Source organism: Martes martes (genome assembly GCF_963455335.1).
Source record: "Martes martes genome assembly, chromosome: 1".
Taxonomy (NCBI): domain Eukaryota; kingdom Metazoa; phylum Chordata; class Mammalia; order Carnivora; family Mustelidae; genus Martes; species Martes martes.
This window is the reverse complement of record NC_137888.1, coordinates 116,331,651-116,350,876: the sequence shown is the minus strand read 5'-3', so window position 1 is coordinate 116,350,876 and position 19,226 is coordinate 116,331,651. Positions and strand designations below refer to the sequence as shown.

Genomic DNA, 19,226 nt, shown 5'->3' with positions numbered 1-19,226 from the left:
AAATGTCTTATTTTGTTGTCATTCCTGAAAGACAGTTTTACTGGACATTCTATTTTCAGGCTGACAGCTATTTTCTCTCAGTAGAGTAAAGACAGCATTCCAGTGTCCCCTGGCTTCTGTTGCTGCTGCTGGGAAATCAGCTGCTGTACCACAGAAAATATTTTTATAGCAATCTGTTGTTTCTCTCTAGTTGCTTTTAAGATTTTCTCTGTCTTTGGTCTTCTACAGTTTCACGCTAATTTGTCGTGGCTGATTTAACTATCTCCTTGGGTTTCACTGCACTTCCATCATGTAAGAATTGCTAACTTTTATCAATTCCAAAAAATTCTCAGCTATTTCTATTTAACAATTACCATACTCCTCCATTCACACTCATTTTTTCTGGAACTCCAATTAGATAAATGTTAGAACCCTTCACTCTATCCTGCGCCAGTCTGTTCTTTTTGTAGTTGTTGGCTGTTTTTTAATTTCTTCACTGGGTTTTTCACTTCAGTTCACTTTTTATAACCAGAAGTTCTGTTCTTGTTTTTTTCCTAATATGCCTAGCCATGTTTCAGAGACCCTTCCTTTATAGTCATATACTTTTCATTTCTTCAAACATATTGATCAAATTTATTGGAATTACTAAGACAAAACAAACTGTCTGCTGTCTGTGGGCGGTCATCCTCTCGTTTCTGTTGGCTCTTGTTCATGTGCCATGGATTTTGTGCATTTTGTGATTTTTTTTCCTGTGATCTTATGTGCCTTGGATTTTTAATTCTGTCGATTTTTGAAGCAAGGATTTGATCGATAAATTCTGCAAGGCACCTGTGGGCACTACCAAACAAAGACCATTTTATATTTTTTTAAGATTTCATTTATTTATTTGAAAGAGAGAGAACAAGCAGTGGGGAGAGACAGAGGGAGAGAGAGCAGACTCCCTGCGAGGCAGGAAGCCTGATGCATGGCGCAATCCCAGGACCCAGAGATCATGACCTGAGCTGAAATGCAGATGCTTAACCAACTGAGCCACCCAGGAGCCCTAACAAAGATTTTAAATACATTTTTAATACATTATTGACTTAAGTAATGTAAGACCTCATAGAAAATGTGATCCTATAAAGACCCTTGTTATAAATTCTCAGTGATTATCTCCTGCCACTCTCCAACTGCCAAGGTTGTAACAAAGTCTGTTTCATGAAAGGGAAGGGTCTCCTATCAGACTGTTTTCCTTAGGAAGACCACAGGCATTGTTTCCTGTTTCCTGGGCCCTATGAGGCTATCAAAGAAGAAGCTTAAAGCCATTTAATTTGGTTAGATTCCACCAAGGTAAAGACTTCCTTTAAATCTAGCTAACATCTGCATTCCCAATTTCATTTCATTTTTAGCCTCAGAGTATTCCTTACTTTCTCACCAGCCCAATGATATATTTTGGGAAAAAAAAAAAAAAAAACTTTTAAATACACATTTCACTTAGGATTTTTCTCAGCAAGAGGGTTATTCATGATCTCTCTCTAGTTTACCTCCACTGTCACAAATGGAAGTGCTGATTCTCCACTTAGTATCTTTCATTTGTCTTCTCTTTTCTATTAGTTCTTTTTTTTCAGGTTTTATTTTTTTATTTGTCAGAGAGAGAGAGAGCACGCATGTGCACAAGCAGGGGTAGCAACAGGCTCCCTGCTGAGCAAGGAGCCCAATGCAAGGCTCGATCCCAGGATCCTGGGATCATGACCTGAGCCAAAGGCAGAAACTTAACCGACTAAGCCACCCAGGCGTCCCTCTGCTATTAGGTTTTTTATTTTTATTTTGTAAGATTTTATTTGACAGACATAGAGCGAGAGAAGGAACACAAGTAGGGGGAGTGGGATAGGGAGAAGCAGGCTTCCCACAGAGCAGGTAGCCCGATGTGGGGCTTGATCTCAGGACCCCAGGGTCATGACCTGAGGCAAAGACAGACGCCTAATGACTGAACCTCCCAGGCGTTCCTCTACTCTAAGTTCTAAGGCCTTAAATGAAACCCACAATACTTTTTACTTAGATTACTACAAAAGACTCCTAATTGGTCATCATTCTATCTTTGATGTTGTTGCTGCAGCTATGCTCCAAAATACAAGTCTGATTCTCAGTCTCTCTCTCTCACAATCATACATCCACCTAAAAGTCTTCAACAGCTTTGAAAAAAAAAAGCCTTTTTAATGGCTCTCTGACACCACAGTATACAGTATAAATTCCAAAATCCTTATGATCTGGGAAGTCCTTCGTGATCAGGCCTCAGCTCATCTCTCTGGTTTTCCCTCTCCTCTTACCCATCCTACACCAATTCAGTATAGTCATACTGAATTACATGCTTGGAATGTCCTTATCCTCCTCATCTCCCCTTTATCTAGTTCATGCATGCTTGAGAACCACCCTGTTACTTTGTCAATCTGTGTGCTAAGCATTCTCCTCACTCCCATCCCTATGATACTCTTCTACTATATACGTGAATATACTACCAAGTAGTAAATGGTTTACTTTCTGGCTCCAAGGAAAGAGTAGAAGCTTCTTGAACACAGGGATTGGCTTTTGTCTTGGTATCCCCAGCACGCAGCACTGTGTCTGCTTGCATATGACCAATGTCTAATAAACTGAGTTAGAGCTATCTCACAGTACTTCAGTTCACCAGTTGATCTACCATGGAAAGGAAGATTGGGCTTCAGCCAAAATAACACTTTCATATCCTTTGAATTTTATACTGTGTGCATATGTTTAATCTTTAACTTTCATTTATAAAGCAATATGGTTACGCTGTGGAAATCACAAACAACAAATGGGTATTTAAGATCTATCCATGTTCTTAAGACTGAATTTCCAGAGAGAGCATCACACACAAATTTTAAAAGTGCTCTATCTCAAACAATGTAAAGTGAAAATCACATGCTCCAAAAAAACTGTCAGATGATGGAGCAGGTACTGCTTTCTCTGATAGCTGACAAAGACATATATCTAAGATGCCAGTGGAAAACACTGAACAAAATTATTTCATGAGGGGTGCTTGGCTGGCTCAGTAGGTAGAGCACATGACTCTTCACCTCGGGGTCATGAGTTCAAGCCCTATGTTGTGGGTAGAGTTTACTTAAAAAATTTTTTTTTGAAAAAAAATTATGTAATGAAACACAAGTGGAAAAACCATGAATACATAATATTAGGATTTAATGTCAAGTCAATTTTAAAAAAATTACAAAAAAGCATCTGATCATTTGACCTAAGTCCCTAGAAATTTGCATATTTATGTTAGTGAGAAATCTTTCTGGGAATTGGACAGAGAGTTGCCTTTCACATAGGATTTGCCATACATCTAGGTATACATATGGTCATTTTAGTTACACAGGCCCAGGGAGGCTTTTTCCTTTAAAAAGGCTTCATATAGGGCGCCTGGGTGGCTCAGTTGGTTAGGCAACTGCCTTCAGCTCAGGTCATGATCCCAGAGTCCTGGGATGGAGTCTGGCATCGGGCTCCCAGTTCCATGGGGAGTCTACTTCTCCCTCTGACCTTCTCCCCTCTCATGCTCTCTCTCTCTCTCTCTCTCAAATAAATAAATAAAAATCTTAAAAAAAAAAAAAAAAAGGTTTCGGGGCACCTGGGTGGCTCAGTGGGTTAGCCTCTGCCTTCGGCTCGGGTCATGATCCCAGGGTCCTGGGATCGAGCCCCACATTGGGCTCTCTGCTCAGCGGGGAGCCTGCTTCTCCCTCTCTCTCTGCCTGCCTCTCTGCCTACTTGTGATCTCTGTCTGTCAAATAAATAAATTAAATTTTAAAAAAAAAGGCTTCATATATTACTCAAATTTAAGAAAATTCCAACCCTTCTCTCTCCTTTCACTGAAAACATCCCATTAGTCAACCAACAATTCCTACGGTTTCCATGTAGTTGAAACCACTTTGACCCATCGTTTTTGCTCTATGTTCATTGCTATAGTCTTCGTTCAAGCTTAGGTCATGATCTCAGGGTCATGAAACTGAGCCCCGGGTTGCGTTGGGCTCCACACTCAGTGGGGAGCCTGCTTGAGATTCTCTCTCCCTCTTCTCTGCCCCTCCCCCTGCACACACTCACTCTCTCTCTTAATACATAAATCTTAAAAAAAAAAAAAAAATTCAAGGGCACCTGGGTGGCTCAGTCAGTTAAGCATCTGCCTTCAGCTCAGGTCATGATCCCAGGGTCCTGGGATTGAGTCCTGCATCAGGGTCTCTGCTCAGCAGGGAGCCTGTTTTTCCCTCTACCTCTCCCTCTGTCAGCTGCTCCCCCTGCCTGTTCTATCTCTCAGTGTCAAACAAATAAATAAAATCTTAAAAAAAAAAAATTTCAAAACACAGACAAATGCAACTTTTTGAGGGGAAGGAGGAGTTCAAATATCCCAATAGCCAACCTTAGGTAATGTTGGGCCAAAACCAGCACAAATTTGATGAACAATTTTGGGACTTATGTGCTTTCATATTATCTGTCATAAAACCTGAGGCTTTGTTTTAGTGCCTTCCTAATACCTTTACACTATATTTCTTAAATGCTAGTCTGAAAGTCCAATGTCTATTGTACTCCACTTTAATGTACTTATCTACACAGCAATTCTGAAAGTTAAAATGTTCCTATAGGTAGACCACTCTGGCTGCTTGTTCTAGCAGAGAGATGCACGAACTCTTACATTTGCCTCATAATGAACCCTAAAACCAGCTTCACAAGGCATCCACTAATCTTCTCAGAGAATTACATCACTGAATTCACATCATTTTTGGCTATCTTTCCAGGTGCTCAACATGCACAAAAGCACCATAAAAAGCACAAAGAATATGTTGGTAGGAGAGTAAAACTCCCTCTGCCATAATAGCAACCAATGCTGGCTGCTTTCACTTCTTCTGAAATGTGTCCACAAGGAAATTCAACTTAAAAATGACCACTGCATACAAATAGGTGTTGTCATCCTCTCTACCAACTTCCAACTATCAGAACTCCAACACAACTGACTGGGAACCCTTCAGAGAATTTGTGGGCTCTGAAGTAAAATTAAAAAAGGTATGAAAATCAGGAACTTGTAAAGCCAGTCCTCAGCCAAGCTCATCTGTCAACAATATGGTCTGCCTAAAAATCCTTTTCTAACTGCCTAAATTTTTTTTTCACTTTATTATGTTGCCTAAAATGCAACCACTGAAGAGATTTATTTAGGTTAACAAACATGCTTATTTTTATTTTTATTTATTTATTTATTTTTTTAGAGGTGCATGGCAAAGGGAGAGGGGGAGAGAGTCTTAAGCAAACCCTGCACTGAGTGCAGAGCCAGAGGCAGGGCTTGATCTCACAATCCTGAATCACGACCTGAACCAAAATCAGGAGTCAAGACGCCTAACCAACTGAGCCACATAGGTGCCCCACCTTTTATTAATTTCCTCATTAGATGTTGAGCTACTCCCTAAAACCCCATAAATTGAGGACAAAAATAAGAGATTAAGGGAGTTCGGTCAGGAAGAAAGAGATATGAGTAGCTTTAGCACCCAGGTGCCTTTTGGAGGAGAGCTAAGAAAGGCCTACAAGAAGTGCTGCACTGGGGTGGGAGGTACCTTAGAGCATGAAAAAGATAACTGGGTACCTGAGGATAGAGACACCAAACAGCTGGAATGAAGATATCAAATTTTTCCTCTGGCCAGTCCTATACACTGTAAGGAAGAAAAAACATTCTTCACGTTCCCTTCGGTTCCCAAGCTAGGGAGTATAGTATAGATATTAAAAGCACGGATACTACACAAATAAACCTGAGTTTGACTCCTAGTCAAGTTGTGTGACTTTGATCTAGTTACTGATTTCTCTAGCTCTCAGTTTCTTCAGTTATAAAATGGGGATATTACCAACTTCATGAAGTACTTGTGTAGATTAAGAAAATTCACATTAAAGAACTTGGAAAATAGGCAGGCAGAGTAAGACGTCTCACTTTTCTTTCCTTCACTCATCTGTCATACTATGAACATGTCCTTCACTCATGTTAAACACTCATTTTGGTTTATTTTTGTAAAGCAGGAATATAACAAAAAATATCACTCCAGAAAAAAAAAAGAATGCTATAAAGAATAAAACAACATCAACAGAGATCTGCTTTAAAGAAATGTGTAACTAAGCAGCATTCCAATATGACTGAAAAGCATCAGAAGGTGTTGTAGTGGCAGTAGAAAATTTAATAAAAGTACAAGTAAGTATTCCAAAATTTCCTAGGTCTACGGGTTTATTGAACTACAGATTAAAATAGAATTTACTAAAGGGATTCCACAGGGAGTGACTTTAAGACACAAAAATAAAGCTATTAATAAAGGAAATAATAACTGTGATATTTTGGGGGCAGATGGTGTCAATACTTGAGGCCCAGAATTGCCATCCTATTTATAATCCTTATTTAGCTATTTAACGCTAGAATCTAAGCTGTAGGCAGCATATGCCAGAGACAGCCCCATCATACCTCTGTTGACAATGTGACAGGATAACCTGCATCACTGGCACTTGCCAGGATAGTGACCTGTAAGAGTATTCAAAAAGAGGGGCGCCTGGGTGGCTCAGTGGGTTAAAGCCTCTGCCTTCAGCTCAGGTCATGATCCCAGGGTCCTGGGATCAAGCTCCGCATCAGGCTCTCTGCTCAGCGGGGAGCCTGCTTCCTCCTCTCTCTCTGCCTGCCTCTCTGCCTACTTGTGATCTCTGTCTGTCAAATAAATAAATAAAATCTTAAAAAAAAAAAAAAGAGTATTCAAAAAGAAAGAGGGGGGTGCCTGGGTGGCTCAGTGGGTCAAACCTCTGCCTTCGACTCAGGTCATGATCTCAGCATCCTGGGATCGAGCCCCACATCGGGCTCTCTGATCAGCAGAGAGCCTGCTTCCCCCTCTCTCTCTGCCTGCCTTTCTGCCTACTTGTGTTCTGTCAAATAAATAAATAAAATCTTTTAAAAAAAAAAGAAAGAAAGAAAGAGGGGTCTCTACCTATGAATTTTTTTTTTTTTAAAGGAAGCACATGCTAAATCCTGGCAAGACTCAAGAAGGTAGTATTTGAGAGGGGCCCAAGAAACAAAGTACACCATTCACTTTCTTAAATAAAGCCAAATTATCTGAGTCATCTTGCTTGTATAATCATTCTTAATGTATCGGTTGTATCACTTAGTGGATCATTTTAGAAACATAAGACAATGGAGAGATAATTAAAGGTTCTAGTGGTTCTTAATGTCGGGAAGTAGTAGAGCATTTAGTAATGTGAGAGACCATTTTTGGTGTTTCATGACTGGGGACTGGGGGAGCACAGCTGGCGTTTAGTGGAGAGAAGCCAGGGATACCATAGACTTTGAAAAATGCCTCCTCCTCCTCCAAAGACTGCTCACACCTTCATTTCAGACTTATGACCTCCAAAACTGTGAGAGAATAGATGTGTGTAAAGCCATGCAGTTTGTGCTAATTTGTTACAGTAGCCAAAGGAAATATATACAAGTACTAAATCTTCTGAAATGGATAGAACAGTCCTACACAACAAAAAAACTGTCCAAGCCAAAATGCCAATTACACTCCCAATGAACTAAATAGGAATATGAAGAAGTGAAGGTTAATTGAGAAGGCAGAAAAAAAGTGTGGAGAGCTAAATGATATAGGGGAAAGGAACAGTGATCAACAAGTTTAATCAAGTTGCAAGTTTTACCTATATATTCAGAGGTAATAACTATTTCTAATGGGCCAGCTATAGATAATTTGAACTTCTACCTTATTATACTCAGAATAAAAAAACGTATCTTTTTTTAAAGGGGGAGGGACTAATAACACAAGTTTGCAGATTTAAACTATCTGTACACTTGTTTAAATAGGCTTATTTTGAGGTCTCAATATTATAGGCAGCAACAGGATAGCTTAATCTAACCCTGCATCTTAGTGTGTTCAGGTTGGTCTAACAAAAATACTTTTGACTGGTTGGCTTAAATAACAAATACTTCTTTCTCACAGCACTGGAGGCTGGGAAGCCCAAGATGAAGGCTCCAGCTAACTTGGTATGTGGTACAGGCCTGCTTCCTGGTTCAAAGACAACTGTCTTGGGGTGCCTTGCTGGCTCAGTCAGTAGAGCATGCAACTCTTGATCTCGGGGTTGGGAGTTTGAGCCCTACACTGGATGTAAAGATTACTTAAGAAAATAAAAAATTTTGAGGTGCCTGCATGACTCAGTTGGTTAAACAACTGCCTTCAGTTCAGGTCATGATCCTGGAATCCCAGGATCTAGTCCCACATCAGGCTCCCTGCTCAGCAGGGAGTCTGCTTCTCCCTCACACCCTCCCCCTTCTCATGCTTTCTTTCTCTCTCATTCTCTCTCTCTCAAATAAAGAAAATATTCTTTTTCAAGTATATTTAAAAAAAAAAAAAAAGACAGTTGTCTTCTTACTGTGTCCTCACAGAAGGGGGATGAGAGGTCCCTGGGGTCTGTTTTTTAAGGATACTAGTCCCATTCTTAAGAGCTCCATCCTTTTGACCTAATCATCTCTCAAAGGCACCCACCTCCTGATACCACCACACTGAGGGTTTAGGATCTCAACATATAAAATTGGAGGAGGGAGGCACACAAAAATTCAATCTATAATCTATGGCAGGAGCTCCACTTTACTATTTCTCACTACATGAACCCTATTTATCCCTTATCTTTTTCTTCTTCCATCTGTTTTAGCCTGCTAATGGCACCAAAGTGCATTATTTAACCCAGCCTGTGGTATACAATTTACCAGTGGCCATTTCATTGCTGCTGCCTCTTAGTTCACACACTCTCCATTAATGACTTGATATAGGAAATAGCCCAAAACCTGTAATGCAGCCCACATCTCCACCACAGCTGGAAGAAAGAAATCAAGAGACCTTCCAAACTACAGTAGTTTCTTATGCCTATTCTTTATATCACTTTCAAGTGCCAAAAAAATCAGTCTCTCCACTACCTTCAAGGAACCAAAGTAGAGAAGTCAGAGAGAGAGAAAGAGAAAGAAAAGAAGAAAAGAAAAGAAAATGAGAAGAATCTCTCTATAGAGCCCTTATTATCCCAGAAGGATAGAAAATAGAAAAATTAGTCTTTCCACTACTTTCAAGGAACCAAAGTAGAGCAGTCAGAAAGAGAGAGAGAAAAGAAAAGAATCCCTCTATAGAGTCCTTATTATCCCAGAAGGATAGAGAACAGAAATGATAAAGACACAAAAGAGTCTGCTTTTTAGTTCTACCTTTCCCCCAGAAATGATAACAAAGTAAGTCAGACTGTCCACCTAGAAAACAGGAGTGAGTGATTTGCAAGAAGTAAGGTAAAACTTAACCTCATCAGTCTCCCATCCTTATGAAGTTTTTAAGCATTCAGGAATTGAAAACATTAAAAAAAAAAAATTTAAAAAACCCCTTATACCGAGAAAACTAAATTTAGGAAGTATAAGAGAAATGAAATGACTGAGTTAGGGGACAGATCAACAAAGCTAATTTTTGTTGGATCAACAAAAGGAAACTATAGTGAGGGTAGTAGTAATATGGTGAAAAATGCATAGGCCTAGGAGTAGACACCAGAAATCTAGTCCCTGTTCGGCCATTACCTAAGACTGTGCTACCCAAAGTGTGAACCTCAGACCAGCTATTTCTAGTCCATGACAAGATTAAAAGAAATTACAGTGTAAGCATTTAGAAACTTTTATAACGACAGAGTAATTTTATGTCTGTGGAATCTAATAATCAAAAGTTCAGGCTTGAAAGATTTATGGATGGCAAATTATCATATGAAAAAATGCCCAATATCATTAGTCACTAGGGAAATGCAAATTAAAACTATAATACTATACCATTACACACCTATTAAAATGACTACAAAAAATTAAAAATACCAAATGAAGAAAAAATACAGTAAAAATAAAACAATAATAAAAAAATAAAAATACCAAATGGGCAACTGAACTCTCATACATTGCTGATGGCAATGGTAATTGTGACCCTGGAAAACAGTTTGGCAATTTCTTAAAGTTATATACCTAGCATATAATCCAATTATACCATTCTAGGTATTTATCCAAGGGAAATGAAAACTTACATTCACACAATTGTATGCTAATGTTTTTAGCAGCTTTATTTATAATCTCCCAAACTGAAAACAGCACAATTATCCATTCACTTAATAAATGGATAAACAAATTGTAGCATATCCATTCAATGGTATACTATTCACCAACAAAAAGGAAGGAACTAGTCATACCACAACGATATGAATGAATCTCAAATGCAGTATGCTAAGTGAAAGAAGCCAGACTCAAAAGGCTACATACTGTGATTCCATTTATATGACATTCTGGAAAAGAAAAACAATAGACAAAAAGATTAGGCTATAGATGGGGGGAGGGACTGACTACAAAGGGGCAGGAGGAATTTTCTGAGGATGACAGGACTATTTTGCAACCTCACTGTGGTTACAGAATTGTACACATTTATCAACATTCAACACACAATAAAAAGGGCAGATTTTACTGTATGCAAATTATACCTTAATTTTAAAAAGTATTTGGGTTTATCTTTTATTTTTTTTCATTTTTCAAGCAATTAATTTTTATTGTATTTTATACAAGTACTGGTCCATGAAGACTGAAAATTTAAAAAAAAAAGGTGGACCTTTACTCCAAAAATAGATTGATGAGCACGGTCCTGGACATATAACCCTAAGTCATTTTACTTCTCATTTTATTAACTCAGAAATTGGTCAAGATGGTTTTTAAGATATCTTCCACCAGAGTGCGTCTGGGCCACTCAGTCAGTTGAGAGCTGGGCGCACTCTTGATTTTCCCTCAGGTCATGATCTCAGGGTTGTGAAATCCAGCTCGACATCTGGCTCTACGCTAGTCATGGAGCCTGCTTAAGATTCTCTCTCCCTGGGGCGCCTGGGTGGCTCAGTGGGTTAAAGCCGCTGCCTTCGGCTCAGGTCATGATCCCGGCGTCCTGGGATCGAGCCCCGCATCGGGCTCTCTGCTCAGCAGGGAGTCTGCTTCCTCCCTTCTCTCTCTGCCTGCCTCTCTGCCTACTTGTGATCTGTCTGTCAAATAAATAAATAAAATCTTTAAAAAAAAAAAAAAAAAAAAAAAAAAAGATTCTCTCTCCCTCTCTTCCACTGCCCCTCCCACCCTCCTAAAAAATCTATGAATATTCAATGATTTCTGGTTTCAGGTGCCTGCATAATATCAGACTTACTGCCAAACTCCTGATGTTGGAAGTACCATTGCATTCTCCTAGTTTTCCTCTGAGATGTTTGGTTTCTTTATACTTTCTTCTTTGCACTGTGTCAGATGTTAGTGTTCCTTCAGCTTTGTGTCCTGGAGCCTACTGTTTTGTCACAGTACACTCTCTCCTACAAGATGCTATTCACATGTACAGCTCAACAGCCATCACTATAACTCCTCAGATATCACTCTTTCTAGACCCAGTCATCTGCTTATTGAATAGTCCACTTGAAGTCTCAGAGGCAGCAACTTATCTGAAACTGAACTAACCATCTTCTTCCCAAACCTGTTCTACTGTTCCACAATCTTCACCAATAGCACCATTATATACCTAGATGTCCAAAACAGAATCCGAGGCTTCATTCTGACTCCTCTGACTTCTTCCCGTAGCTTTGTTCCCTTATCTTCCACTTTTCTGCCACAAACTTAATTCAGTAAGGACACGAGTGTCTTTCTTGGATTAAAGCAACAGCCTTCAGGACGCCTGGGTGGCTCAGTTGGTTAAGTGGCTGCCTTCAGCTCAGATCATGATCCCAGCATCCTGGGATTGAGTCCCACATCAGGCTCCTTGCTCGGCAGGGAGCCTGCTTCTCTCTCTGCCTCTCTGCCTGCCTGTGTTCGCACGCACTCACGTGCGCTCTCTCTCTCTGACAAATAAATAAATAAAATCTTTTTAAAAAAAAAAAAACAACAACAAAGTAAAAGCAACAGCCTTCTACTGATCTTGATACCTACTTGTTTTCCACTATAGCTAAGCAGCTCTTTCTAAAAAATCTAAATCTGGTTATGTTACTCCCCCAACTAAAATTTTCATTGACTCCACACTACACTCAGAATAAAGCCAAGATTTAACATGGGTTACAAAGCCCTTCCTAATCTGGCACCCACCCACTTGTATCTTCAGCTCAGTTTACTGCGTCTCCCATTAGCTATGCCCTATTCATTCAGAATGATCATCAACTCCCCAAATCTACTGTCTCTTCTTTCTTGTCTCTATATGTGTGTATATCTGTCCCTCTCTCCTCCAGACCTTTGTACATGTTCCTTCTGTCAGAAACATCTCTCCTCTTTTTTCTTTCTTTCTCTCTTTTATTTAAGTTCATTAGCCATCTCCTTTAAGTTTTAGCTAAGAAATTATTTCTTTTGGGAAACCTTTCTTTACCTCCATCTTTTGTGCTCCCATAATAGCTACCTACCATTCTCCCATTGTATTATAATACCTATTTATGTGTCTGTATTCCCATTAACCTTTATGCTTTTTGGTTAAAGCACCTTGTCTTAACAGACACCTTGTCTTGCCCATAGTAGTATTCCCAGGACCTGAACCATACCAGGTACACAGTAGTCTATCAATGCTGAATTTAGTGGTAAGATTCCATTCACACTCCACATCAGGCTCAGTGGAGAGCCTGCTTCTCCCTTTGCCTGCTCTGCCTGTTGCTCCCCTGCTTGCGTGCACTCTCTCTCTGACAAATAAATAAATAAAATCTTAAAAAAAAAATCTGATAGGGCTTTTGAAAGTAGTCAACAGTCATTCAAACCCAAGTATGATGAATATCAAGGGAGATCAAACTGTGTAATACCATAAAATGTAGTAGACTATAAAGTAACAGGACTGGTTTTCTATGCAACTTCAAATGACTCTAATATCAATCGTAAAGGTATACAGTTTCTCAATGTGAATATTACAAAGACTAACTTCTCTTGGCTACTTGCTTATCAGAGTTTGATCACAGAAAAAATATTTATGATGTAATATTAATTGAAAATCTTTGAATTCTAAATTATGTATACTATGATCCACAATGTAAAAATAAGAAAAAATAATAAGAAAAATAAAAGTAAGTATGGGACGTCTCAGTGGTTCAATGGGTTAAGCATCTGCCTTCGGCTCAGGTCACGATCCCAGGGTCCAGGATCCCAGGGTCCAGGATTGAGTCCCGCACCAGGCCCCTTACTCAGCAAGGAGCCTGCTTCTCCCTCTGCCTGCCACTCCCCCTGCTTGTGTTCACTCTCTCTGACAAATAAATAAAATCTTTAAAAAATAAAAATAAAAGTATGCAAACAAGAATTGGAAGATAATATGTAAAATAAATAATACTGCTGTTGTGAGAGGCGCCTGGGTGGTTCAGTTAGTTGGGCATCTGCCTTCAGCTCAGGTCATGATCCGGGGTCCTGGGATGGAGCCGGCATCAGGCTCCCTGCTTGGCAGGGAATCTGCTTCTCCCTCTCCTTCTGCCTGCCACTCCCCCTGCTTATACTCTCTCTGTCAAATAAATAAAATCTTAAAAAAAAATATTGCGGTTATGAAAGATTAGTTTTTACTTTTTTCAAAATCATTTCATGTTATGATTTTTGTGCGTGTGTGATTTAAGTTTTTTTTTTTTTAAATCAAGAGTCAGGGTGCCTGGCTGGCTCAGTCAGTACAGCATATAACTTTTAATCTCAGGGTTGCAAGTTCAAGCCCCACATTGGGCATGGAGCCTACTTAAAAATATATAAATAAAAATAGGGGCGCCTGGGTGGCTCAGTCCATTAAGTGTCTGCTTTGGCTCCAGTCATATCTCAGGGTCCTGGGATGGAGCCCTGCCCCGGGGAGTCTGATTCTCCCTCTCCCTCTGACCCTCCTCCCTGCTCGTGTTTGTACACGTATGCTCTCTCTCAAATAAATAAAAATCTTTATATAAATAAAAATAAAATTTTAAAAAATCAGTCATTACACCTAAAGCTAATACAATATTGTGTTAACTATACTCAAGTAAAAATAAGAAAAAAAATCCATCATTACTTAATATTCACACATCATATAGAGAGATCTGTTCTATTTAATGAGAAATAAGACTTAAAATTCTTTCAGTTTTCTGTTCTATTTTTAAATGCCACAGAAAAGGTAAGGCTCACATTTTTAAAAATGCATTGCTTTCACCATAATGTTGAGCTTACAGATAAGTAAAATCTTTTTGAAATCACAGCAAAAGCTCTTAAGGTCAATTTAATTCATTCAACAATGAATAAATATCAAATGCCCTTTTATCATAAAAACTACAATTTAAAACATGTGGACAGAACCCCAAACTTTCTTTTTTAAAATATGTGAAAAAGACTAAAGGAGTTAATCATGTGTTTCTAACAATCACTGTCTTGTTAAAAAAAAAAAAAATCTCCGAATTTATTATTTTTTTAAAGTTTTTTTTTTTATTTAAGTAATCTCTACACCCAATATGGGACTCGAACTCATGACCCTGAGCTCAAGAGTCGCATGCTCTTCTGACTGAGCCTGCCAGGAGCCCCAGAATCCCCAGAATTATTAATAGATATTCATAATACATTAAGAACAATCTAAGGTATTTTCCCTTTTGCAGACTTCCAGATACCATTGTCTACTAAGGGTCTCCAACCTGATTCAGGAACAGAAAGGCCTGTGGCCAGGAAACAAGCCATGTAAGTTAGCAGACAGAAACAGAATTTAAAGCAAGTGAGACGTTTTATCTCACACTTCGGGTTTTGTCCATATCTAACAAAAACGCTGAATTAGAAAAAATAATGTGAGGTTCTGAGTTCCTGAAGGGGTGGTCGTTAACATAAAAACGGTCTGAGATCCTGAAGTGGAGGTAATTAACATAAAAAACTGAAATTAAATAGGTGGCATCTTAAACCAACTCTAGAAAAATCTAAAGATTAATAATAATTCCTTCTATATCTGATTCACTACAAAGATTTTTCTATAAAAAGGTAATGCTGCCAATATTAACTTATATACACAGTAATTTTCTAATTTTCCCAGTAAGAACAATCTGCTTAGACACTGGGAAATGCATTACATCCTTAACAGTCCAATCACAAAAATTTTAATATATTAAGAAAAGTTGATCATTATACTCCTCATCCTAATTTTACTGCAATTTTACTTTGCCAATTTTGACGTGATGTTTCATGCCCAGCAGCCAGATAACGTATCAAACGTCTAGTTGTCATTGCAGAGCAAAAGATAAAACTAGCTTTAAATTATAAAACATCAACGCGCATACAACTGTCTGGTTAGAACAACATAAAATTTTACTTAATCAGATCTTACATGTCAAACTCTAGGTACATTAACAGTAGAAACATTCTCTGCACCTAAAAAATAACGAGATTAAGTACAGATCTACTCAGAGAGGGAACTAACATTCTAACCTCCTTCCAAAATGACAAACTAGAACGGCAAAATTACACTCAGGCACATGGAGTACTCTTCTCTCAAATCACTCCACAGAGAACTTCATCATTTGCTCCGCCCTCTAATAACTCATGCAAAAAAAGTTCAGCACCATCAGAGAGAAACAAGGCATAGAGAATTCATAGAATGGCTTAGGGCCTTTCCTCCAGGCGGTAAGAGGATCTGCGTGTGCCCTTTTCAGGGGTCCAAAGGGAAAGAATAACCGAGGATTTGGGGGATGCTGACACCCAAAAACTGACTTTCTCTCAAAGAAGTTTCTGCCGCCATCCCTATTTAATCAGCAGGAGGCTCCGGCGCCATCGTCCCAGTCTTTATGATTTTATTATGGGGAGGTGGGAAACGACACCCAGGATTCCTCCAGGCCTTCCCTATTAAGGTTGGGGGGGTCCCCCTCATTCTTCTCTTAAAACCTCTGGCTTAAAGGTACTCCTCAGCAACCCCCCTTCTAGCGGCCTATCCCCCAGGATCGGTAAAGGCACTGCCGAACCCACCAGTCTCGCCGTTAAGGCGGGAGGGCCCGAGCACGCCAGGGCCACGGCGATGGCTCTGAGGGGCCCAGAAAGGGGAAGGGCAGGCCAGGGACTGGGGGAGAATGACCTGGCCGAGGAAGAATGGAAAAAGGAGCTGAGAGATGCACTGCACCCCAGAGCTGCACAGAGAAGAGAAGGTGATGAAGGAGGAGGAGGGCGGTGGCCCGGGTGCGGCCCCCCACCTCTCCCGCCCCCAGGTCCCCGGGCCGGCGGGGGCGGATGAGATCGGCCCATTCCCCGGGTCTCGACTGACAAGGGGGCGTTGGGGGTAGTGGGGATGTCTCCCTCCACACTGTGAGGAGACCGAGAACGAGGTATGGGGTGCGCGGGGGGGCTGTCTCCCGCCTGAACCCGGAGACCCGACGCCGTCGTCGCCTCTTCCTCAGAAGGGAGGACGGGAGCTGTGGGTAAAGCCCGAGGGAGAAATGCATGAAGGTAAGGGGAAGCCCGGGGCGGAACGGCCGTCCGCTCCAGACCCCACTCTCCACCTTCCGGTAACCGCGTCTCTTACCGGTGATGGCGGTGAACTGCTGAATTAACCCCTTCAGCGCCGAGGACGCCGCGGAGCCCCCGTGGGCAGCCATCTTACCGCCGCCGCCGCTGCCGCCGAACAACAACACAGACACACACGGACCGCCCTCCCCCACCTCACCGCGCGGTTTGCGCATGCTCATTGACCGCCCCCCAGCTCCGCCCCTCCCGCCCCGCCCCCCTCGCGGCGATCGGCGCAGGCGCACTTCTAGACCGGTCCGGGAGCGCTCTCTGCTTTCCCGGTTGGTTGGCTGCCCGGTTGCTGCCTCCCGGCAGCATCCTTTACAACCTCTGGTTCCTTCCTATTCAAGCTCCAAGACCAGTCTCACAGGCGCGTTATCTGTTCCTGGTTTCCGCAATAAACTTCGGGCTCGGCAGGTAGTAGGTTCTTTGCGTTTCAACTTCACAAGTTTTATTGACAGACCCAACTGCCGATGACAGTTTTTCCTCCTTTTTTTTTTTTTTTTTTGCAGCTCCATGGTCCTCTACTAGGTTTTCTGCAGCTCCTGTCAAAATACAAATCCTACACTCATTGCACTGAAGCGTCTTTCGCACCTGCTCCCCAACCCCTAAACTAATTGCCTAGCTAACCTAGTGCGACGACCCACCCAACAAAAGTAAAATACCAGAACCCTTCGTGCCAATAAAGCACTGGGTGCAGAGTCTGACATATAGCAGATCTAAATAAATGATTGTCCAGTCCACTTTCCTTAAATAAATTTGTCAACCCATGTCTCCCTTCAAGGTCTCACTTCGTTTCCTCACCTATAAAACGAGGAGGTGTCATTTAGGTAAAAATAAAAAGTATTTTTGTATATACAGTGTGTATATATAAACAGAGAGAGAGAGAGAGAGAGAGAGAGCGGGCACTGGAAAGTTGTACTCAAGAGGATGCTGATGACCCCTAGAGAGGGAAGCAATAAAGGGATGGAAAAGGGACTTTGAGTGCTTTTTATCCTTTATTTTTATAAAGATTTTATTTATTTATTTTAGAGAGAGAGTGTTTACAGGTGAGTTGGGGGAGGGCAGAAGGAGAGGGGCAGGCAAACTCCCTGAGAGCTGAAAGAGTGTGGCTGGATCTCATGACCCTGAGGTCTTGACCTGAGAGCAGAAATCAAGAGTGGGAGGCTCAACCCACAGAGCCATCCAGTTGCCCCATCTTTTATTTGTAAACAAAGATAATATTAGTACATTCCTTATATTTTTAAAACAATTATAGGGGTGCACTCAAAATTGATGATCCCTCCCTTTATTTACGAGAATAAAATTAAGGAGACTTAATTTAGGTTCTAACTTCCCAACCACATGCATTTTGCATCTACTTAAGAAAATGGCCCAGTAAAACATGAGAGGAGTCATCTGGAGAACTAACCCATCCTCAGAGTATGTAAATGTGCAGTTGGGGTAAATTAAGAAATAACCAAGTCAAATCAAGATAACTATAAGGTTATAGCTTCAGAAAGATATGACTGATATCTTATGATTGGAGATATGATTGATAGGATATCAGAAAACGGACTCCTCGGGGGGTGGGAGGTCGGAGGGACCAGGTGACGGGTATTAGGGAGGGCACGGATTGCATGGTGAAAAAACAGTGAATACTGTTACGCTGAAAAGAAATAAAAATAAAAAAAAAAAAAAAGAAAAAGAAAACGGACTCCTGATCAAGAGTATTGTCAACTAAATGACAAAGATTGGTACTAGCATCTCCAGGTTGCTGCAATTCTCTGGGTGTGTTGGGGACTCCTAAGAACCAGTCATAGATTTGGGAAGCTGTTTGGCTCACACTGATACAGAAGTACAAAAAAGGAGAGGAAAACAAAGGCAAGAAACAGTGTGACCTCTTTATTATTTTTTTTTTTTTGAGAGTGAGTAAAGTGATAAGAATTTTATTAAGTGAGGGTACAGGAAAAGCTCTCAGGAGTGAGAGGAGTCCTGCCAGGGTCGCCCTTACTTACTGTTTTATTAAAGTTTGTTTGTTTGTTTGTTTGTTTTTAAGTAATCTCTATACCCAATGTGGGACTTGAACTCACAACTCTGGGATCAAGAGTTGCACACTCCATGGGGTGCCTGGGTGGCTGTGAGTCAGTTAAGCATCTGACTCTTGATTTCAGCTCAGGTCGTGATCTCAGGCTCAGGAGATGGAGCCAGTAAGCCATGCTTACCATGGAGTCAGCTTCAGACTCTCTCTGTCTCCTTTGGATACCTGGGTGGCTCAGTCAGCTGGGTGTCTGCCTTTGGCTTGGGGCATAATCCCAGGGTTCTGGGATTGAGTCCTGCATGGGGCTTCCTGCACGGAGGGGAGCCTGCCTCTCTGCCTGCTCTGCCTGCTCCTCCCTCTGCTTGTGCTCTCTCTCTGACAAATAAATAAATAAAATCTTAAAAAAAAAAAAAAAAGACTCTCTGTCTCCCGCTGCCCCTCCTCCCTGCACTTTCTTCCTCCCACCCAAATAAATAAACCTTCATTTTTTCCTTTAAATTTTTTCTTTTTTTAAAAACGATTTTATTTATTTATTTGAGAGAGTGAGAGAGAGAATGACCCGGGGTGGGGAGGTGGCAGAGGCAGATGGAAAGGGAGAAGCTGAGCAGGGAGCCCAACAGGGGTCTCAATCCCAGGACCCTGGGATCATGACCTGAGCCGAAGGCAGACACTTAATGACTGAGCCACCCAGGTGCCCCAAGAAAGTATATTTAAATACATTCTCCAAATCATAGA

At 40.9% G+C, this 19,226-nt stretch overlaps 1 protein-coding gene across 1 annotated transcript in view; it reads right to left on the bottom strand.

The window, feature by feature from the left end:
* UBXN7 (UBX domain protein 7) overlaps nucleotides 1–16,612 on the bottom strand; it is a 52,203-nt gene extending 35,591 nt beyond the window's left edge. The window contains exon 1 of the mRNA XM_080796209.1: nucleotides 16,491–16,612. Coding sequence (XP_080652335.1) covers nucleotides 16,491–16,563 — 73 coding nt within the window. The 5' untranslated portion in view covers nucleotides 16,564–16,612. The remainder of the gene's footprint in view (nucleotides 1–16,490) is intronic.
* Nucleotides 16,613–19,226: the final 2,614 nt, after the last annotated feature.